Here is a 23,908-nt window from a genome sequence, read left to right on the forward strand (position 1 = left end):
GACAGCGTTTGAAAACAGCAGTTTTCAGATCTTGCCACAGATTCTCGATTGGATTTAGATCTGGACCTTGACTGGGCCATTCTAACACATGGATATGTTTTGTTTTAAACCATTCCATTGTTGCCCTGGCTTTATCTTTAGGGTCGTTGTCCTGCTGGAAGGTGAACCTCAGCCCCAGTCTCAAGTCTTTTGCAGACTCTAAGAGGTTTTCTTCCAAGATTCCCCGGTAGTTAGCTCCATCCATCTTCCCATTAACTTTGACCAGCTTCCCTGTCCCTGCCGAAGAGAAGCAACTCCAGAGCATGATGCTGCCGCCACCATATTTGACAGTGGGGATGGTGCGTTCTGAGTGATGTGCAGTGTTATTTATCCAAAAAGTTCAATTTTGGTCTCATCCGACCAGAGCACCTTCTTCCACATGTTTGCTGTGTCCCCCACATGGCTTGTGGCAAACGGCAAACGGGACTTCTTCTGCTTTTCTGTTAACAATGGCTTTCTTCTTGTCACTCTTCCATAAGAGCCAACTTTGTGCAGTGCACGACTAATAGTTGTCTTATGGACAGATTCCTCCACCTGAGCTGTAGATCTCTGCAGCTCGTCCAGAGTCACCATGGGCCTCTTGACTGCATTTCTGATCAGCGCTCTCCTTGTTCGGCCTATGAGTTTAGGTGGACAGCCTTGTCTTGGTAGGTTTACAGTTGTGCCATACTCCTTCCATTTCTGAATTATCACTTGAACAGTGTTCCGTGGGATGTTCAAGGCTTTGGAAAACTTTTTGTAGCCTAAGCCTGCTTTAAATTTCTCAATAACTTTATCCCTGACCTGTCTGGTGTGTTCTTTGAACTTCATGGTGTTGTTGCTTCCAATATTCTCTTAGACAACCTCTGAGGCCGTCACAGAGCAGCCGTATTTGTACTGACATTAGATTACACACAGGTGCACTCTATTTAGTCATTCGCACTCATCAGGCAATGTCTATGGGCAACTGACTAAACTCAGACCAAAGGGGGCTAAATAATTATGCACACCCCACTTTGAAGTTATTTATTTGTAAAAAATGTTTGGAATCATGTATGATTTTCGTTACACTTCTCACGTGTACACCACTTTGTATTGGTCTTTCATGTGGAATTCCAATAAAATTGACTCATGTTTGTGGCAGTAATGTGACAAAATGTGGAAAACTTCAAGGGGGCCGAATACTTTTGCAAGCCACTGTGTATATATATATATATATATATATATATATATATATATATATATATATATATGTATTTTTATAAACAATTATAGAATGGTTGGTTTACTGGATTCAGTAAAGTTTGGGTTGGTCAGGTGTATCTAGCCTGGTAATATTTTGTGTAGACTTTGTAGACTCTCTTTGAGAAACAATTTCTGTACATAAATTATCAATATATTTTGCTGGAAAAAGAAATGAATACAGGTTCCACTCCTATTCATAAGATATGGGGAGGGGGGGTTGCCGGGGGCACCAAAATTGCCAGAAACAGTCTTGACTTTACCAATCTTATATAGTTCTAAAGGAGTATAATGGCGTTTTAATTAATATTATTCATATTTTATTTAATTTGATATTATAAACAACTACCTTTCCATTTTAAGGAACACTATCAACACCCAAGTATTCTAAAATGACAATGTACAAATAATGTCTAAGTAGCAGTGTAAACATTTTTCTACTTTCCATGTCAAAAGCATGAATTCATTTATGTGTAGGATTTAGCTCTATTGGAACAAATCATTTGCAAAAGAGGTGTCTGCTTCAATGCACAGCCAGTGTTGTGTTTTGTTTTGTTTTTGCATATCAGACTACAGAGTATTGAGTATTTTTTTTTCTCTGAAAGCAAAAAAAGTATGAAAAGCTGTGGTGGTTTCCTCTGCTCTCTGCAGACAGTTCAGTCAGAGACAGGCAGCTGCCAGTGAGAGCTTTCTCTCACACAGGGTTAGCAGATGTAATGTGAGGTATTCTCTCTCCCCTCATGGTTCACTGGGCCGTCAGATTTGGCCAGACTTGCCGTCAGTTAAGAGTGAATGGAATTGGACACAGTAAACAAAAGAGATAAGCAAGTGAAATGTATACATCATTATTTACCAGCACTTCAGGAACTCTCTCAATCCCAGGTTAAAAAAAAACATGTTAATCAATTGTGTTCCTTTAAGCCCCACAGCCTCACCAGTCACCACAGGGATCGGGTATGCCGAATGAACAGAGCTTTTTGACATTGCAGTGTCAGATACCTATCCTCTTCCTGAGGGCTCGTTCACACTTGCTCTGAAAACGTATCCGTAGCTACGTTTTTTGTCCCGGATGAAAAACGGAGCCACGGATACCAATGTTAAAAATAGCAGCTGTACACACTCCAAGAAAAAACGGGTCCGTGGGTGATCCATGTAAAACGTATAAAGAAACTGAACGGACAGTCCGGACCTGCTGCATTTTTCCTGGACCCGGATACACGGAGGATAATGAAAGCCTATGACAAAACGGACCTCCCTCTTCACAAACAAAATTGAACATAAAACGTATGCCAACACGGATGGCCAGAACTTCCTTCTCCTCCCCTCAACGTCATCTCTGACAGCTTCCTGTTGACAAGCTGGGAGAGACGAGAGCAGCCATCATGGCCACCAGGAGGTTTATCAACGTGGAGGACCTCATAATGGCTGTCCAAGAGTACCCAGAGCTCTACGACAATAGCCATGAGAAGCACAGCGACCTTCCACACTGCAAGCTATTATGGGAGCGCATCACCAAGCAGTTTGTGGAGGAGTATGATCAGCTTGCACCCAGGAAGCAGAGCAAAGAAGGTGAGTGCCCTGGAATGTGTATGATACATGTTGCCTAGTGTGATGTGCTCTTTATATATATGTTTAGTGCCACATCCCCAACACCAACTGTTTTCTCCACACTGCAACTCTCACCTGCCGCCACCCACCCCCTTTTCACTCCACCACCCCCTATCTCCCCTGATTGCCACTTGTCTCATACATCCCCCCCCCCCCATTCCCCAGTGACACTCATCCTTTCTTTCCACATCCCACTCCAAAATGCCACTTAACTACAACCCCCCCATCTCACCATCTCTTGTATGTCCACCCTCTCCCCCTCCAAAGGCACCCACCCCTGTATTCGACAATGCCCCTCCTATCCACCCAACACCCCAAGCCACCCACTCCAAACCCCCCCCCCCCATCCCCATCAGTGAACAAGCATTGAAAACAATTTTTAAAATTTTATTTTGAAAACAATATATTAAAATAAAACGTAACAAAAAGCCAACCTCCTCCCCCCTCCCCCCAACAAAAAAACATCCCCCCCCAACAAAAAAACATTCAAAATGTCCAAAATAACTAGAGAGGAACAATAATGTCCTGGGCTTGTATGTGTCCCTCTCTAGACATGAAGTACCGTACCATGTAGTCCCGATTCTGCTGGGCCTGCAGCCTACCCCTTGTTGCAAACCGTCGGATTCCGAGCAAATAATCCTGGTCGAAGTGCATAATGTTGTATCCTTCTTCCTGCCGAACAAAGTTGTGGAGGATGCATGCCGCCTTCACGACAGCTGTAGCGTTGGTAGGGCTCAGCTGTAGTGGCGTGTGGAACATCCTCCACTTGTTCGACATGATTCCAAACGTACACTCGACCATGCGACGAGCCCGGGTCAGCCGGTAGTTAAACACGCGTTTTTCGCGCCTGAGGCCTCTCTGCCCAAACGGCCTCATCACATGTTGTGATAAGGCAAAGGCCTCGTCGCCGACGAAAACATAGGGGTAGCTTGGTGATGTTGTTCCAGGCCAAGGCTTGTCCCCGGGGATGTCCAGCTTATCGTCATTGAGAAGGCGGTGCAGTCTGGACCTCTGGAATATCCCCGAGTCACTTGAACCGCCATAGGAGCCAACGTCCACGTAGATGAAATTATAGTCTGCGTCGGCCACAGCCAGGAGGACCAGACTAAAGTACTTCTTGTAGTTTAAGTACAGACTACCGCTCCTCGCTGGTTTCTGTAGCCGAACGTGTTTTCCATCGATGGCTCCTAGGCAGTTTGGGAAGTTGCACCTGTTCCAGTACAGGTCGGCAATCTCCGCCCACTTGCGAGAATCGGGAACTGGCATGTACTTCGCAACCAGACTGCACCATATCGCCCTGCTGGTGCGGTTCACTATAGCACTGATTGTGCTCTTTCCAACTCTGAAAGTGAGATGTAGACTTCCATAGCTTTGTCCGGTCGCCAGGAACCTATAGAAAAAAAGTGACAAGATTGTTATTTGGTTTTGTTTCCACAGTTGAAAAGATAAAGACAAAATGGCGAAGTATACGTGACAGCTTCATTAAAGAACTAAAGGCGGAAAAAGCAGACCAAAGAAGTGGGAGTGGTGCATCGCGAAGGACCCCATATTGCCACACACCTCTACTGCGATTCCTTAGACCTCTCGTTCAAGATAGAGGGTGAGTTATTTTTGTTATAATTTTTTATTTTACCTTTGGTATGTATCCACTCTCTTGCCTTTATTTAATTTGTAAATTTATTTCATTTTTTTTTGGGGGGGGGGGGGGGGTGGTTGGGGTGGTGTGGATGGTTGAAACACTTTCACTTTCTCATACAAAATGTTGTTTTTTTATCTACAGCACTGAAGATAACTTTGAGGCCATTTTAGATGATTCAAATGATGGACCAGCACTGTCCATTTTGGATGAGTCACCTGACACATCGATGGACACCCTGACCACTGTCAATCTGGATGACATTGCCGACGATGAACAGCCAAGTGTTTCAGCTGCCTCATCTGCACAACCTGAATCACCTGGTGAGGGACCACCCACCCAGCGTCCAAACACGGCTGAGTCATTGCGTAAGCAAGCAAGTGCTCGGGTTTCAGCTGCTCGCGGTCAGGCCAGATCGGCCAATGTGCAGATGGCTGGAGCAGTGTCAAGCCTTGTTGGGATGATGAAAAACCAGGAAGCCATAGTGTCCCGAAGTTTGCAGGACAAATCAGGTAGCACTATTTCCCATCAATACCAGCAACACATAGACACTCTGAGAACTCAGTTGGCCGAATCCAATGAGATGCTGCGCAAAGAAAGGCAGCTTTTTCAGGAGCAGCTACACAATTTGGGTCAACAACATCGCCAAGAGATAGACCTTTTGATGCATCACCAAAGCAGCAGCCTTTATCACTCGGTGATGTCACTATTGCCTTTAATGGAACAAGTGCCACGGCACAGGTTAATACATTGTCAATGCAGTTTGCTTGATGCGGTGAAAAACCACTTAGATTACTCTGCACCACCCACTAGGCCACCCTCTGCATGGCAACCATCTCCCACTCAGCCATACCACGGTCCATCTCCAAATCAGTCATACCAGGGTTACCAGCCACCACATTCTTTTCCTATCACCTCTGCAGAGGAAACTACCACGTATACCCAGCTATCACAAGGTAGTACCGCAAGCACTCGTACTTCTGCTTCCTCCCAGCCCAGTAGTGGCAAATACCCTTTTTTCACCGAGAATGATAATAAATTTTAAGAAATAGTGTCACTGCTCACTAGTTTAAATATCTGTCTATCAAAATCAGATGTTCAACACTTTACCATCAAAGCCTGTCCAATGACAGTTGAGTGTGTTTTTGGTCACCTTCTGATTTTGATGGACAGGTAACTAAAACTAGCGAGTCAAACACAGTCTGGGATACAATAGTACTCAGTTTACTAGTTGTACTCAGTTTATTGCTACTTTCCAGTACTAAAGTTTGCTGCTGCACAGGTAGTATGCAAGAAAAATTACCTCTTTCCCCAGGCACCCTGGTTGCCTACTTTTGCCACCTACCATTCAAGACCTTTGGAACAGCACTTTCCTACCAGAGATGGTCCCTGGACTGTTGTGTGGGTGAGTGCTGTTCAGAGGGTCTTGAATGGTAGGTAGCCAAAGGTAGCCAGCCAGGCATTGCTTTGGAGTGAACACTTGTTTGTTATTTTGTAAAGTTTGCACTACTAAAGTTTGCTGCTGCACAGGTAGTATGCAAGAAAAATTACCTCTTTCACCAGGCACCCTGGTTGCCTACTTTTGCCACCTACCATTCAAGACCTTTGGAACAGCACTTTCCTACCAGAGATGGTCCCTGGACTGTTGTGTGGGTGAGTGCTGTTCAGAGGGTCTTGAATGGTAGGTAGCCAAAGGTAGCCAGCCAGGCATTGCTTTGGAGTGAACACTTGTTTGTTATTTTGTAAAGTTTGCACTACTAAAGTTTGCTGCTGCACAGGTAGTATGCAAGAAAAATTACCTCTTTCACCAGGCACCCTGGTTGCCTACTTTTGCCACCTACCATTCAAGACCTTTGGAACAGCACTTTCCTACCAGAGATGGTCCCTGGACTGTTGTGTGGGTGAGTGCTGTTCAGAGGGTCTTGAATGGTAGGTAGCCAGCCAGGCATTGCTTTGGAGTGAACACTTGTTTTGTGTTTTGTTAAAGTTTGCTGCTGCACAGGTATGCAAAAACAATAGCTCTTCAACACTCCACCCCCCCCCCCCCCCGCCCCCCACCCCCACCAAAATTGGCTAGCTTCATATTGGTCAAACACAGTACAACAAATAAAGGCACAGCTAAAATAGATAGCATTTCAGACAGATAACAAGAGCCAATATCTGCCACATTGTTCAAGCAAACATCTCCACTCCCAAGCCATGAGCACTGGGACAATGGAACAATGGGACAATGGGGGTTGTGGGGGATGGTTCAAACAAACAAGAAGTATTGTACCTTGAAGCAGAAATGTTCTTTCAATTTTGAAAGTTATGTTTGGCCACCATGTTGGTGAATGCCATTTTGTTGTTGTTTTTGATAACCAAAAAATAAATTTTTATTTTTTGTTGAAAATAAATAGTTTGTCTCATCATTACAAAAAAGATAAAAGATGATAGATAAAAGACATAACATACCGCAGGGTGATCATAAGTTGCTCCTCTGGAGTGATGGCTTTTCGCATCCTGGTGTCCTTTTTCAGAAGGTGGGGCCTCAAGATGGTGAGAAGGTGATCAAACCTTGAAGACAAAAATGGCAACAACATTAGCCTGACACAGGTACAGAGTGTGTGGACAGGTAAAATGTTATTTCAGGTAAGAAGAAGGTACTTACAGGTCCACAGACATCCGGCTATATTTAAAGAACTTGACCGGGTGTTTTCTCAGGTCTTGATAGAGGACAGAAAATTGCCCCTTTTGCTGTCTCTCTTGCAGGAGAGGATGTACCCACCATCTCCGCACTCTTGACCGCATGAGGGTCCCACTGTAGTACAGGAAGACCCCATCCAAGCCAGGTTCATCCAGAACAGAAAGACAATGGGGTCCATGGTGCTGCCTGATGTTGTACTTTCTTGCCTGCTGTATTCTCAAGAGTGCATCAAACACATGGTACAGACAATAGACTATAACCAAACTACTCCCTGTACAGCAAAACCACTCCCACTCATTTGACATTGGTACAGGCACTCAAAAAACCTCCCCAGGACATTCCATATGCCTTAAAATGGTCAAAACACTGTTTTTTTCTAAAGATAGCCCCTCCCACTGGCTTCCTAGTGGTCAAGAGGTGGGAAATGGGTAAATATTAGCAGCATAGCCCCTCCCACTTCCTTCCTATTGGTCAATACCAATTGCATTGGCCCAGGTACGTTTTCTAAACCTTTTTTGGTTGAAAAACGGAACGGAAACGGATTGCAATTTTTCTACAAACGGATCCGTTTGCGTTCCGTTTTTTGTTTACACGGAGCCCGGACCGCGGACTGCGATCTGCAAACGTGTATAGTGTGGCCCAGGCCTACAGTGATATGGGCTAGGGCTGGTTGAAATGCAATCCTGCTCTTGTTGAGGGGTAGAGCTTTAACCCCCCCCCCCCCCCCCGTTTGTAACCTGGAATGTTGGTGAGCATTTTATTTTTATCTCCTTGCATATGATTAATAATTACTGATATATTCTAAAACCAGGCCTGAATTTCCATGCATTTAATACAATTAGAATCCAGCCATGACTGGGATTATGGTGAGCTATAGCAGTGATCATACAGATCTGAAAGTGCATCTAGAGAATAGAAATTAATTCAAGCCTCTCTACAGTCATGTTTTAATCCAAGAATGATCATATCACATATCAAGAGCTGTTTACTGTTTGTTTCTGCAGTGTATTAACAATTAACTCTGTCCACATTGATATGTGTAATCCTGTTTGACTCGCAGCCATCATACAATTCATTGCATCTTTTTTTTTTAGTTTTTCAGTGCCTAGAGTCTTTTACAATAACCATACATTAGCCACAGCATGCCCCCAAGACTTCTGGGTATTATGCATCCATTAATTATGAACATGTTCATACAGAGCAAAGTCTGAGAAGCTTAAGTACAGGAGCCATGGAGTAGTAATGAACCCGTGTTTCCTAGACCGCTGTGTAACTAATGCCGCTGCACTCTTTGAACCCAGCAGCTTTTATTCTGGGAATAGCATTAAGGTGTACTCAGAATGTTGCGGACTAGTATGCTTAAATCATTGTGGAGCAGTTATTGATTAGCTTTCACAAATCAAAAATAACCAGCATGCATTGGCGATAAAAGTTGAGACATTAATGCTTTTTTTTTTTTTTTTTGCAGAATCATCATTTACTGTAATATATGATATGTGCAGGTTATATCACTTCTGCGTGCCGTTGTCATTTTCTTTCCAATTTAAAGAAAATTTCAATTAAAAGGAATCTGTCATTTAGCTAAGTCTGTTAGACATTGTCATCTTGTTGCCCAAGGATATAGATTTGCATTAATGCAAAGAAAAGGGGAAAAAAAGGCGCAAGGAAAAGTGGGTGCCAGAATTCATTATCTGGCAACAATGGGGACTGGCTGATGTCGGATAAGTGTTGTTTCTGGTTGCATAAGAGACACTGTTAAAAATAGGCCTAGCTAAAAACAGTACTATACCCCACACTGTAAACTTACCATAAATGTTGTATTCATGTTGAAATACAGTAAAAATAAAATAAAACAAAGGACAGACTTAACTTAGTGTAGCAGAGGTTTATTAGTGTGTATAAAGAAGTGTAAAACTAGATTTATGCATCCTGTAAGGCCAGATTTTTTTCCCTAGTTGCTTGAGAATTTTGGTTAATTGTGTTCTGAATAACTGGGATTTTACCGTAACTATATCATTATTCTACTATCCCCGATAGTTTTGGTAATTATGAGGAAAAATGGGCACCAGAATACTGTTAGTAGAATGTCAGTAATTCTACCGATATTGTATCCCCGATACTAAAATATTGGTAGCTATACTGATATTTTACTAACCCCGATATTTATGGTAATTGTTCAGATATTCTACTGTCTCCCAAATTCTCACACTAACCCTACCTTATCTATGCCTAACACTAACCACCACCAACCTACTCCTAAAGGCAGCCATATATCTAGCGATGTATGGGCAGATTCGACCAAGAGACAAATCTCTCTCCAATTCCTGATCAATTTCAGCATGAAACCTCTCGGGAATTGGCCTTGTGCGCCGCATACATCCGCCCCAACGCTGTGCCCCCCTTATGAAAAATGTTCCCCGTGAACGCCATTACCGCCGTGCATCTGATCGAGCAAGTCGGCCCAACATCTTGCAGCATGCGCGATCAACTATGCGACTATTTTCAGGACCGAAATTGGTCACATTGTCAGTCGGGCATGCACTTGGCAGCACTGATTTTCATCTCATTTGATTATAATAATCGAATCGATCGTCATTCGCCCGCCAAGTCGCCTGATGTATGGCCACCTTAACATTAACTTCCTATTAACACCAACCACCTCGCACTTATTCCTAACACTAGCCTCTCTAATTAATCAGACAAGCCAGGCCAGTTAGCTAAACTCAGCACCCAAATTTCTGACTATAGCCAGTATTACCTTAAAAATGAACACAGGCTCCTATGGCAGCGCCCAAATTTCACCCGCACTTCCGGAGGCCCAAATTTGTTGGTTCCTATATATACTTCCATAGAACAGACCGGATCACCATTTTATAAGCTTGGCTGATACAGAGCTATAGCATACAGTATCTCCTGGCCAATTAAATATTGTCATATTCAGTAACCTGCTCCACCAGCCAGGCTTACAGTAGTGACATAAATAGACAACTTCTTTGTGAATTAATGCCAGGAATCTTTCTGGACATTTAATGACCCAAGAGACATATGCATTTTTACCTCCTCAATTCTACTAGGATATTGCAAGAACTTTTGTTGAAGCATTTGTGTACGCAAGCTATTTTGTAATATTGTGATAAAATGTACCTTTTCAGTTTGCAGCCAAGTTTGCTTCTCCAGACATGATGGAGGGTGTATAACATGCTAAATTGCAGTCTTGACAGTAGTGTTGGTGTTCAAATTTGGTTACGTGAATTATACACCCAAACACTCCCAACCGCTGCTGTTCAGCACCCAAATGAGCGGACAAGGTGAGGAGGAGTTCTCTGCCCTGCATGCCACGTTACATTTACTGTTATTATTTATTGTTTTTATAGAGCACCCACATATTATGCAGTGCTGTACAATACATAAAGGGGGTTGCCATAACAGTTAGTACATATAGCCATCACAAACCAAAAAACGGTAAACTACAATAAAAAAGACCATGCAGTGCAGGGTAGGTGTCTTTGGTGACAATAGTTCAAGCCTGTGAGCAGGGTGCCCTACAATGAGGGTGCATGATCAAGCTGGGAACACAAGAGGGAGGGCCCTGCCATAGGCTTGTAATCTAAAGGGTGGAGATAGAATCACATAAGGGTTGTCTATTGAGAAGGTGCACAGGAGAACGTATCAGGGCACTGATGTGGGGGGATATGCAAGCCTGAACAGTTGAGGTTTACGGGCTTGTTTAAAGGAAGTAAAGGAGTGGGCGAGCTTGATGACTGGTGGAAGTGGGTTCCAGATAGCCATGGAGAAGTCTTGCAGTTGTGCCTGGGAGTGAGAAGGACCTAAAGCTGCCAGACGCAAGTTGTTGGAGGATTTGAGGGGGGACTGTGCCCCTGGATGAGATTAGAGATGTAGGTCGGGCAGGTCATATGCACTGATTTGTAGGCCAAGCACAGAATCTTGAAGTGAATGGGGAGCCACTTGAGTGATTTGCAGAGAGGAGTTGTGTAGGCACTGCGATAGGAGGAGTTGATCAGTCTGGCTGCTGCATTTATGACAGATTTCAGGGCAGGGTGATGTGGTTTAGAGGGAGGCCTGTAAAAGGGTCTTGCAATAGTCCAGATGGGAGATGATCAGGGCATGAATAATGAGGATGGTGGTGTCAGGAGACCGGTAGGAGTGGATTCTAGAGGTGTTGTGGAGATGAAAGTTGCAGGCTCAGGCAATGTTTTTGATGTGGTGTGCAAAGTAGAGGGCCGAGACCAGGATCACACCAAGACAGCGGGGGGGGGTGAAGCAGGGTGGATGGTTGTTCTGTTGATTGTGACATGCAAGTTTGGGAGGAGTGGAGCTGTGCGAGGGAAGAATTTTTTCCAGGTTGCACTTCAGGAACTTAGCGAACATCCAGGAGGAGATGGTGGAGAGGCAATAAGAGACCTTGCCCATGGTGGAGGTGGAGAGATCAGGGGTGTGGAGATAAATCTGGGTGTCATCCGTGTACAGGTGGTAATTGTTTCCCATGGAGGAGATGACTTTCCCAGTTGAGGCAGTGTAAAGAGAGAACAATAGGGGCCTAGGAATGAGCCGTGGGGGATACCAACTAAGAGGGGGATGGGAGTGGATGAGGCGCCATTGAAGGAGGTTGTAAAAAAGCGGTTGAAGAGGTAGGAGGAGAAGCAGGCTACAGCCAGGTCATGAATACCGATGGACTGGAGAGATTGGAAGAGGAGAAAATGGTCAAGAGTGTCAAACACTGAGGAGAGATCTAGGAGGAGCGGGATGGATTATTTACCTTCTGCTTTGGTAAGGGTAAGGTCATTGAACACTTTGGTGTGTGCTGTTTCAGTAGACTGGACCAGCTGAAATCCAGATTGCATGGGATCGAATAGGGAGCTTGAATTGAAGAACTGGGTAATGTGTAGGTGGACCATGCACTCAAGGAGCATTGAGGCAAAAAGGAGGAGGGAGATTGGGTGGTAGTCAAGTGAGGGTTTGTTCAGCAGGGGAACAAGGACAAGTGTGGTAGGGGGCGGTGGTTTGGGGAGAGAGATCTCCATTCTAAAGGTGATAATTTTGTCGATAAAGTGGTTTGACAGATCAGTGGCTGAGGGGGGGGGGGGGGAGAGTTGAGTAGGGCATTGAAGTTGGCAACGAGATGACGTGTGTTGGAGGATAAGGCACCAGTCAGACCAAAGTATTTCTACTTGCTATCTGCAAGGGTAGTGTGGAATATTCGCAGCTTGGTCTTGTAGTCCATGAAGCTGCGGTTGTGGTGCGATGTCCTCCATCTGTATTCAGTGGCTCATGTCTTTTTGTGGGTTTCTAGTGAGGGGAGTGTGCCAAGTTTGGGGCGACGGTTGGTACGAAAGGTATGGTTTGAATGTGACAAGTTAGGTTTGGGATGGAGGAGAGAGAGAGAAAGTCACGCTTCACATGACCTCAGTGCTTCCTCCTTCCAAACCAGATTAACATCTGTGCAGTTCTGCAGATAATTTTTGCCCATTTATATATAGTTATATACAGTAAATATACAGTAAAACCTTCATTATCTGGCACCAACTAGGATTGGGTGGTGCCAGATTAGTGTAGTTTCTGGTTGCTTGAGGGCCAATGTTATAAATAGGCCTAGCTAAGAAACCGCACTATACACCACAATGTAGACTTACCATAAACTCTGTGTTAATCTCGAATAACAGTAATTAAAAACAAATTAGGACAAAGGACAGGCTTAACTTAATGTAACAGAGATTTATTACTGTATAAAGAAGTGTAAAAGTAGATTGATGCATCCTGCAAGGCCAGAAGTTTTTTTTCTGGTTGCTTGAGAATTCTTGTTAACAGAGTTCTGGATAATGGGGGTTTTACTGTACTACTCAATTGTGTATGGCCTTGTCCAGATGCCATAGCTTTAGTTTACTATACCAGCCAAAAATGCTCATGAATGATACACAGTGACAGAGACAGTGGTTAGCGAGCAAGTCAACCCTTGATATGAATCAGATCTTAGATGCAATAACATTTTTAATGAAATCCATTTTTCCCTACCCTAACAACTACACAGTCAGTACATTCTCATGGCCAGCAAGGCCAACTTACAGGCAAAAAGTGCAGATTTCATGTTAGGTTTTTCAGTTCTACCTTTGCACCTTTGCACGAACTGTGCTGTTATTATAAATGAACAGAGAAATTTTCTTAAAAAGGGAGTTTTCGAAGTAAAAAAAGAAATGCATTTTCTCTTGCCCTGTTGATGTCAGCACTTTTTGGGATAAAATACACTTACGCAAAATCTATGAACACTTTCATGAATGCTTTAGCAAAGGGAAAATGGTCAGATTCATTAATCACTAATCATGATAGGGTAGAGGTCTGAATGAAGATAAATGTATAATTTGTGTGTGACTTGGGTATAACATACTCAGGCCTTGGCAGTTTAGAGGAAAGAGGTAAAGCCTTATATACTTTTATCAAGTCTTCATTTTTAAACGATATCTTGTTTTATTTAATTTCATACAACCGGATTTCCTTAAGAGCAATCTAAATGGAAATGCTTCATCTATGCATAATCCTTTTATGGGTCAAAGTAGGGCATAGGCGTGATTAATAACATTACCAGGTTTTGAATCTGCACTTATCTGCTGGTTGTGTTCTGCTTGGTGTATGCATCCCAACATCGAGAAAAAAAAAGAACTAAAATAAGTCACACTTTCCCTGGTGTGCTCCAGTAAGTAGTTTTACACTACAGTGGCTCTTGAAGCCATGTCTTGCCAAGATAAAGAGATAGAAAGCTCAGCAAGACGCTCTATTTCGATGCGCGGTTCATGGAAAACTGAGATGGCTTCCAGCTGCAACGTGGCGGTAAGGGCTTAGCACGTTTCTAGAAGCCGTGAGGATGACAAGAGACATTCTGTGCTGCTATTGTTTATTTAAATGGCAACAAATTATTTACTCTTATCTTTGTAGATGTTTCATATGTTAACAGGGAAGAGTAGCATTTGAGTTTGATATAAATGACAGACGTGAATGTCAGCCAAGTGCTTCTAGCTGTAACCACAATTTCAAATCAAACCAGCAAAATGCTTTCTGCATTTAAAGAAACACCTGTGCAAATTGCACAAATGAAGTGTATTATATTGGATAAAAGCATGTTTTAAAGAGGAACTGTAACTACATATAGTAAAATGCAGTAAATTATTCAGGATACCCACTTTTACGTTATTATCCTGGTTTCAGCTTCAGAAACAACACTTGCTATGGCTATATATTACTGTATATTGGTAAATCAGGGAGAGGACATTTTTTTACAATAGGAAAACACTGATTAAATAATTTATCAATGAATATTGTAATAAAAATAAGCGATTTTATTAATTATGCTGTTTTGGTTATAACTCCTCCTTAAAGAGAACCCAAGTTGGGTTTGTCAAATCATATTAGGACACATAGACATGGTTTGTGAACAATGACCTACCTCTGTGTCCTTCCATTGTGCCTCTAGACCCCCCCCCCCCCGGCTCTGCTGTCCCCCATTAAAAAAAAGCACCAGGCTAGCGACATGCAGATTGTCGCTAGCCTGCTATTTACCTCAGCCTGTCACTCACCGCCGCTCCCCAGCCTCCTGTATAGCATGGCTCCCTGCCTGTGTCCCTTCCCTCCCCGCCTCCGTAAGCTTCCTCCAATCGGCTTACGGAGGCGGGGAGGAAAGGGACACAGGCGGGGAAGCCGTGTAATACAGGAGGTGGGGGAGCGATGGTGAGTGACAGGCTGAGGTAAATAGCAGGCTAGCAACAATCTGCATGTCGCTAGCCTGGCGCTTTTTGTTATTGGGGACAGCAGAGGTGCGTGGGGGGGGGGAGCTAGAGGCACAATGGAAGGACACAGAGGCAGGTCATTGTACACAGAACATGCCTCTGTGTCCTAATATGATTTGACAAACCCACTTCGGGTTCTTTTTAAATCAACTCCACCTAACATTAGAATGTAATCACCTTTTAAAAAGGAACTCTAGTGAAAATAACGTAATTAATAAAATTGCTTTTTTTTTACAATATTCACTTAATTACATAAATTATTTAGTCATTGTTTGGCCATTTTAAAATCTTTCCACTTCCTGATTTACATTTTGAAATGTATCACAGATGGCAACATCTTTAGTACTGGTGATCTCTGCGGAATGTTTGTTACTGAGAGTTCTATGCACAGAGGGAGCTATTCCTTGCTTGGCAGTTGGAAACAGTCCCACAATGTAACAAGGTTCACACACAGATGTTCCTGATGATCTATTTGAAAAAGGTAAAGATTTATTTTGGGAAAGGGGGTATCAACTACTGATTGAGATAAAGTTCAATCCTGGGTTAAAGTTGATTTAAATTCTTTTGAAAATGCAATCCCACAAATAATATTTATAAAATCTAGATTAAACTGCATTAACATAAAACAAAAAATGTAGCTCTTACATCAAGTAATGATACCCTGTACCAGAATGCTGCCATGTATTTAATTACCAAATTCTGGACACTATGCTGACAGCCTGCTCACTATAAAATAGCCAGCAGGACAGGGGAAATGTTTGGCTTGTATATATGGCCATGAGGCTATGCTACATTAATAATATGAATGTATTTTAATTAGATGTTTTGCACTTTATGCACTACTGCACTTTGTCCCCTGATGAAGCCCCCAGAAGTTACGGGGTGAAACATGTCGGGTTAGGTGGAGGGTGGTGTTGTGTTTGAATATGCATTCATTTTATGTGATTTAAAGAGATAGACATCCTGCTAATACTGAGGCTATATAAATCCTAATAGTGTGTTCTGACATATTTTTACATCTAACTTCACATGTTGAGTAACCACATAGGCAATACCTGAAGTTTTAATTAATTATTTATTAAACTTTAAGTTTTAAGTAGCTCTCTAAAACAAGCATGGTGTTTTGTATGTATTTAATGTGACCTGCTAAGATAGATTTTTAGATTCCATTTGTGCTGTAGTCATTTCTCTATTGAATTTTTTTCTGCTGTTGTTCATAGAAATTTAGGTGACAATTTTTTAATGATTGTTATAAGACAGGGTTGTGTGATTAACGTTACTTGGTAATTTTTTGATTGGAACATTTTAAGGTAATCATACATAGCGGGATTTCCACTATAGATAGATAACTAATTAGTAACATGACATCGTTTGTTGGTAGTGTTTATTATGCTTTAGGCTGATGTTGCATAAACAGTTTGAGATATAGTGGAATTGCAGCTTGACATAAGGTACAATTAAAACTTGTTTGCCTGTTCTTTATTTCCCAAAGAGTTTTCTTATTTACATGTGTCCCATAATAATGTCCTCTGTGAAAGACTCACAGCAGTGCTAGGAGCTGTGAATATGAGGAAATGGTATTTCAGCAAATTCATTCCAAAATTCTGTTTGGTAAGGAAACTTCTGCCTGCTGATCTTAAAGAGCTGTTCACAGCCACTGATTTCACAGTAAAAACTGTGTGCTGAGCTGTGTTTGTTCCATTATTTATCAACTGCACTATGTGTTTGAAAAACAGTCTGGGAGCATTAATAGCAGTGATAGGCATTGGTGGCATGTAATTGGTAAGCTTCTCCAGCAAAACACAGTCTATTAAACCTTTCAGGGACTTTTTTGTTTGTCCTTACAGTTTTGTATGCTGTGGGCTGTGGCCCATTAGTTAGACTGAGGGAAAATTTTAACAGTTCCACTTTGATGAAAAACTCCCAGGTTTTTACACATCAATGAGCTGCATGAATTCATAATGGTGTATCTGAGCAGATTATACTCCCCTCACAACAGGAGTGTGTGTGTGTGTATGTGTGTGTGTGTGTGTGTGTGTGTGTGTGTGTGTGTGTGTGTGTGTGTGTGTGTGTGTGTGTGTGTGTGTGGTGTGTGTGGTGTGTGTGTGTGTGTGGTGTGTGTGTGGTGTGTGTGTGGTGTGTGTGGTGTGTGTGTGTGTGGTGTGTGTGTGGTGTGTGTGTGGTGTGTGTGTGGTGTGTGTGGTGTGTGTGGTGTGTGTGTGGTGTGTGTGTGTGGTGTGTGTGTGGTGTGTGTGTGTGTGTGTGTGTGTGTGTGCGTGCGTGTGTGTGTGTGTGTGCGTGTGTGGTGTGTGTGTGTGTGTGTGCGTGTGTGTGTGTGCGTGTGTGGTGTGTGTGTGTGGGGGGGGTGTGGTGTGTGTGTGTGTGTGTGTGTGTGTGTGTGTGTGTGTGTGTGTGTGTGTGTGTGTGTGTGTGGTGTGTGTGTGTGGGGTGTGTGTGTGTGTGTGTGTGTGTGTGTGTGTGTGTGTGTTTGGGGGAAGAGGGGATCTGTACTCATACAAAACTGGCTATATGTTGCATATTTGGGAGTTCATCATCTTAGCCTCAACCCTTGTATGAGGAAGGAAAAAATGGCTCATACCCAAACTTAAATTGAACTTGCATCTCCTAAGAGTGGTTTTCTGTCAAAGCATAGGTTAAGTCTATTATTCATTTGTTGAGCCATTTATTGAGCCTGAGTGCAGCCTTAAAGGAATCGTCAGGCAAAAAAAAAAAAATGAGTTTCACTTGCCTGGGGCTTCTACCAGCCCCATGCAGCCATCCTGTGCCCCCGTAGTCACTCACTGCTGCTCCAGTCCCCCGTCGCCAGCTAGTTTCCTTTTTGCTGACCTCGTTGTCGACGGGCGGCATTGCGTACAATTTTCACTATTATGCAAATTTTTACACGTTGCACCACTAACGCAAAAAAATGTATGTGTTAATGTTCCTGCACCAGCAGGACCGCGTAAAAATGTACGCAATGCGGCCCGCCGACCCCCAGGTCAGCAAAAACGAAACTAGCTGGCGGTGGGGGACTGGAGCAGCACTGAGTGACTACGAGGGCACAGGATTGCTGCATTGGGCTGGTAGAAGCCCCAGGTAAGTGAAACTCATTTTTTTTGCCTGAATATTCCTTTAAGAAAATATAAGTACCTTAATTTATACATTGAATATTTCACTTATGGATGTGGATATGGATAATGATTATCTGTCATAATTGACGCTAATAGAGAACCAAGTCCTGGGTTCATCTTATTAAATGTACTATGTTTTTTATATCTTTTTTTTAACTTGTATACATAAAATGTAGAAATGCAAATTGTGGCATGTGACATTTCTTTCTAAAAAAAATAACCTACTGTCACAGGAGCCCTGGTGGTCAGACCGCAAATGGCCTTCCAAACGGTGTCAGCGCACGGATCGTGCGAACTCTGGTCGCAGTCAATGCGCAGGAACCGTTGGGACAAACCGCAGACAAACCAGAATGGAGCCTGTGAGATACGGGTAATTACAACCCACACACGATTCCAGGGTATCTGCCACCACCACTGGTACGGGCCAGTGGACCCGATTTACTGACTGACTGGTCCTGCGAATAAAAACGGTTAAAACATGCTGTATTCTGTCTAGCCAATAACAAACAATGGTAATGTCTCTTCAGAGGTCTGGTTCAGTGGTGTGCGTGCTGAATAGTAGGGTAGCTAGAACTGACGACAGCGTCGGTTTATTGAAAGCAATATAAATAATTAATATATACAGACAATTATTAAAATCAACAATTATTAAAACAGTAATAGCCAGTATAAAAAATAAAAGGGAGAAAATACTTAGGGTTTGTGGAAATATGTCCTTTTGTGGGAAAATCATCAAGTCCAAGCAAAACGGTTTCAAGTTCTCAAAGTTCTTTGTTCCAGGGTAAAGTTCAGCAAGATTTAAAATCCAAACAAAATGGAGGATGTTCTTTGTTTCAATTCAGACAAGATGGCCGCTAGCCATGTGCCCTTTGTTTCAGCTCCGGCAAGATGGCCACCACTTGTTTCTCACAGTGGCCGTGTGTTCATGAAGATGTAAAATGGAGGAATGCCTGAGGAGTTCCTTCCAAAGACTTTTGAACAATGCCCACCTTTGGGTGGAGCCTCAAGTACAGCCCAGGGGTTGGACAGGGGCGGTGAGCCCCCTGGCTGGGTGCTCTCTGCCCACCAAATATGACATTTGTCATATCTCGGCTTACGCTTTCCTCACACACATGAGCATCATATTTTCATATTTCTCAGACTAGGCCAGTTCATATGATACCAAACTTGGGCATGTTTGCATGCCCGGTTAAAAAACAGTGGAATCCCCCGAATTCTGGTTATGCCAGTGGCCCCGATTTAATATCAAAATACTCACAAGATCCGGACCAGCAGAATGATATAACTTTCACATTCCTCACCTGAACGGTATTCCTTAAATATGCACAGAACCATATACAACATTCATTTCTTCCTGCTTTTGGCTGCAGCCAGGATGCCCTGTATGATGGGAACCTTATGGTTCCTGTAATTAGCATCTGAATGTGAAATCAGCTGGGACAAGCTTTCTGAACTCAAGAGTTTGTCCCTGCTCATTAGCATATCAAAAGAGCCATCCTGCAGTTAAGGTGATGCTATCTCTCTGCTGAGAAAAGACTGCAGACTCTCCTACACAATAAATACAGATCCTATTGATCTGAAGCGCAATCGATGCAGAGAATCGAGTGCGATCGCTTTTTCTTCACGGGCGGTTCCAGGACGCGTCTGCGGCCCCGCAACCGTCCGTGACACCTACATTATTCCCTATTATAATCCCACAGACCGATTCTTTATTCACATAATGCTTAATTGGGAAAAGGGTGCTTAGATCAATACTTCTTACCAATCCCATTATTCATTTAGGGAACTCAAAAACTTAAACAAAAATAACAACAACAAAAGAACAAAAGTGAAAAGAAATAGCTGATCATAGATATGGGGAAGAAGATAGTACACCCTGAACTGAGTATTAACCATCATTTTAATCAGCCAGACCTCCTCTACTCTTTAGCTAGACCTTCAGATGTCCTGTCAATCAAGTGCTACAATAAGATGAAAAGTCATCTCGGCGCCTGCTTGGCAACTGCACAGTGCTGGATTTGGGCGTCGCTATTAAATCTGTGTAATTTGGGTGCCGTTAATAGTTGGACCCTGAATGCAGAGGGGGAGGCATTAGGTAATCAGTAGGGGAATATATTTGTTATATTCCCCTAGATTACTTTGTGCAGAGAGAGCCATCTCTTGGCTTCTCACTGCTCCCACATCAAAACGCTACAAGAACGTAAGTACTGATGAGAGCTTTTAGGCTAAGAGAAACTTCCAAATGTTTGGCTAGATAGTGGAGGAAGTCATGCTGCACAGAAGGAGTTTGTTAGCTATGTAAAGTATTTTACAAATCTAATCTGTTTAACCACTGTAGCACCTTTTTCCTGCTTCTCCTTGCCCAATACTGTCTGTTAGCAGTCTGAATGTTTTGACTTAAAGAGGAACTTCAGCCTAAACAAACATACTGTCATTAACTTACATTAGTTATGTTAATTAAAATAGATAGGTAATATAATCTCCTACCCACCCTGTTTTAAAAGAACAGGCAAATGTTTGATTTCATGAGGGCAGCCATCTTTTTGGTTGAAAGGAGGTGACAGGGAGCATGAGACACAGGTCCTGTGTGCTGATCACCCCTCCCAGTTGCTAGGCAACATGATTAACAACATAGGAAAGCCCATCATGCTTTGCACAGCATCAGGGAAAAAAGCCTGGGCAGTTTTCTTTGATGGGTGGAGCTTAGCTAAAAATGCGCCTAAAAATGATACCTTGGTAAGAAAAACAAAGTTCTGATGCTGTGAAACTGTGAAAGAAACACCAAGCCTTTTCAGTTCTGCTGAGTAGATTTTTAGTCCGGAGGTTCACTTTAAGGTGTACAGTATAAGAAAAGTAATATGCCATATCACTCACATGTCATCAGCTTTTAGACAAGGCTGTTCAGCCTTAGGATAAGGTTATGTAAACATTTGTGCACTCTGAAATATGCCACATAGAAAATGCTGTTCATTTTCTCTGCTGTGCTGATAAAGGGGATTTTAGTTCAGCATCGACTTCTAAATATTTCTGCCAGTTTATGGGCCTGATTTACAAAAGTTGGGAGACATGGCATTCCTCTATGACTTCTGTCAGCCAAAAAGAGGGCAATTGTACCTTTACAGAAAGATTGAAAAAAAATTATGAACTAGGTGATTGCTTTAAAACAACAAATGATAGGAGCATCTCCTTTATAACTAGTTTTATATACAATGGTTGTTTAAAGAACAATGTACCTTCTAATAATTTTGATCTTCTTTTGTTTTCTATTTATCTCTACAAACTTTTTTGTTTTTTTAGCCATACTAAATTACTTGTGTACTACCGGTATGCACTGTATTTGTATGGTACTTGTCTTATATTTCTCAGCCAAAACATTATATACTTTACATGGCACACATACTTCTGTGGTTGCTAACTCCCCTATTGTGAGCTTTAGAACCTACTATTACTCTTTTGTTAGGTTCAAAGGCTGTCTGGAGAGCAGCCAGTCAGTGTGCTCCAATTCATGTGATTATCTGATCACATAGTTAGGGAGAAAACTGATGCAGCGTGCTCCAAGTCATGTGATTATCTGATCACATGGTTAGGGAGAGAACTGATGCAGCGTGCTCCAAGTCATGTGATTATCTGATAACATCTTTGCCCTAACCAAACCGCCACATTCCCGCCGCTGTACACTAACTAAATCCCCCCTAACTCGCGCGGGGGGGGGGGGGGGCAATCCGGGCAGCGCTTCCATGAGAGGCAGAGCTATGAGCCGCAGCTCTGCCTCTCAGCGCGTCTGTCAGCCCGGATCGCCGCCTCTCCCTTGCTCCTCTCAGTCTTCCTTCACTGAGAGGGGCAGGGGAGAGGCAGAGATTCGCCGCTGATAGACGGGGCATGGAGGCAGAGCTGCAGCTCATAGCTCTGCCTCCAACAGCAGCAAAATCCACGAACAAGAAAGTTGGTGATTTTGCGGGGAGAGGGCGAGTTTGGGGGGATTTAGATAGATTTCAGCGGTGGGAATGCGGTGGTTTAGTTAGGACAAAGTTGTTAAGCACATTTTTTAAATAAAAAGATTGTTTTCAGGAGACTTCAAAGTCTCTTTAAGAAACAAAGATAAGATTTAATAAATACATGAATAATTAAAAAAAAATATATAAAATATAAATAAAACAACAAGAAAAATACTGATCATTAAATAATAAATGATAAATAAATGAATAACAAACGAATAATAGCAATAATCAGGATAGTGACCACAATAATAATGCTATGATTAATATTACAGTTGTAATTATTAACATAATCACAATAATAATTATAATAATAATAATATATTAATGCAAGTTAACTGTACTGTTAAAATAGTTTTCAACTTTTTTTTGTGCATTTTCTGTTTATCCTACGAGATTTAAATCGCGAGATTTAAGTTAAAATCGCATTCGCGAGCGAAACGCGATCACGGGCTAGCGGCACTCCGAGTGCCCAGTGTGAACTAGCCCTAACACTACTAAGCCGGCCTGGCATTGAGAGGTGTTAGGGAAAGTTGGTAAGTTAGAAGTTGGTGATATGAATACAATTATTTTCTTATTAAAGCCATAGCATTTATTTTATATGTAATACAGTACATTATGTGTTTGTGTTTCTGTATAATTCTATATGTATTTTTTTGAACTAAGAAATTGCTCTGAAAATACATATTATTAATAAATTGTTCTATATTGCTCTGTCTGTATGTACCCTTGCTGTGAGACAGCAGATAAGATCCGTAGTTCCAGTTTTGTGTCACAGCATATGTGCACAGGCAAGCTTGTGCACACAGACTCAGAAATTTGATCTCCTTGCATTGATCTTACTCTCCAGAGCCCATTTTTTTAAATTGAATAGCATAAGTAAGTTTACTGTTTAATTCTTGGCAATGCGCTTGCACTACTTCACAGGCTTGTATTTATTACAACAGATAAAGGCAGATAAGAGTTTAAGTGATAATTAAACAGACGTGGTAGTGACCACAAAGGTGGAAAACTAAAGGTGGCTCCAGGTAGAAGAGAAAGGTACTCACACCCCGTGTAATCATTCCTCCTGCCATTATTAGTATTCCCTCCAGAAATCTCCAGGCCAGAGCCAACTCAGATGCAATGTATTCCTTTTAACCAGAGTTCCTTAAATCCTGCTCACTGTCCCCTCCTGAAGCAAAGGTAGGTAGGTGGGATTTATCATATTCAAGAGGAAGAAGAAGGAGGGAGCTGGAGCAGCATCCAGATCAGTTCCTTTTGACGTGCCAGATGGTCGAAAAGGAGCTGATTTTGAAAAGGATACCACTACAATATTAAGGACAAGAAGCAGGAATTCACAGTTTGTCTAAAACCTTTACTCCCCCCAACCTCACTCACACACACACCTGGGGCTACTTGTAATCTACCTCCTTGACTCACTACAAGGGCCCTGTAAGTGGCATAGCCGATAGCACTCTCGCATTTCAAACTGGTTACCGGTTTAGATCCCAGCCAGGACACTATTTGTGTGTCCTCCAGATAAGTTAACTGGCTTCCCCCTAAAATGGCCATATGACTGGGTGAGATTAGTTTGTGAGCCTCTTTGAGGGATAGTTAGTGACATTACTCGGTATTCTGTAAAGTGGCATGGAAGATGTTAGCGCTTATTAAAAATAAAATAGAAGGTTTAAATTGGCAGGCTACTCAATGTAAACATAGAATTACACAAAATAAATATTTTACACACATACACACACACAGACATAATAAAAAAGGAAATAGAAAAATGATTTTTTTTGCCACAGTTGAGAGCCAAG

At 42.4% G+C, this 23,908-nt stretch overlaps 3 protein-coding genes across 5 annotated transcripts in view; 2 read left to right on the forward strand and 1 right to left on the reverse strand.

The window, feature by feature from the left end:
• The window catches only part of RGS6 (regulator of G protein signaling 6), a 531,053-nt gene that overhangs the window by 339,035 nt on the left and 168,110 nt on the right, over positions 1-23,908 (forward strand). The gene's annotated exons all lie outside the window — the stretch shown is intronic.
• LOC137532351 (uncharacterized) lies at positions 3,373-7,291 on the reverse strand. Its single transcript, XM_068252761.1, has 3 exons — positions 7,155-7,291; positions 6,959-7,060; positions 3,373-4,258 (listed from the first exon to the last, which is right to left on the reverse strand). The coding sequence occupies exons 1-3, from the start codon at positions 7,166-7,168 to the stop codon at positions 3,373-3,375; spliced, it is 1,002 nt and encodes a 333-aa protein (XP_068108862.1). The 5' UTR covers positions 7,169-7,291.
• LOC137532353 (uncharacterized) lies at positions 4,247-5,549 on the forward strand. Its single transcript, XM_068252763.1, has 2 exons — positions 4,247-4,468; positions 4,649-5,549. The coding sequence occupies exon 2, from the start codon at positions 4,734-4,736 to the stop codon at positions 5,547-5,549; it is 816 nt and encodes a 271-aa protein (XP_068108864.1). The 5' UTR covers positions 4,247-4,468; positions 4,649-4,733.

Source organism: Hyperolius riggenbachi, chromosome 9, assembly GCF_040937935.1.
Source record: "Hyperolius riggenbachi isolate aHypRig1 chromosome 9, aHypRig1.pri, whole genome shotgun sequence".
NCBI lineage: Eukaryota > Metazoa > Chordata > Amphibia > Anura > Hyperoliidae > Hyperolius > Hyperolius riggenbachi.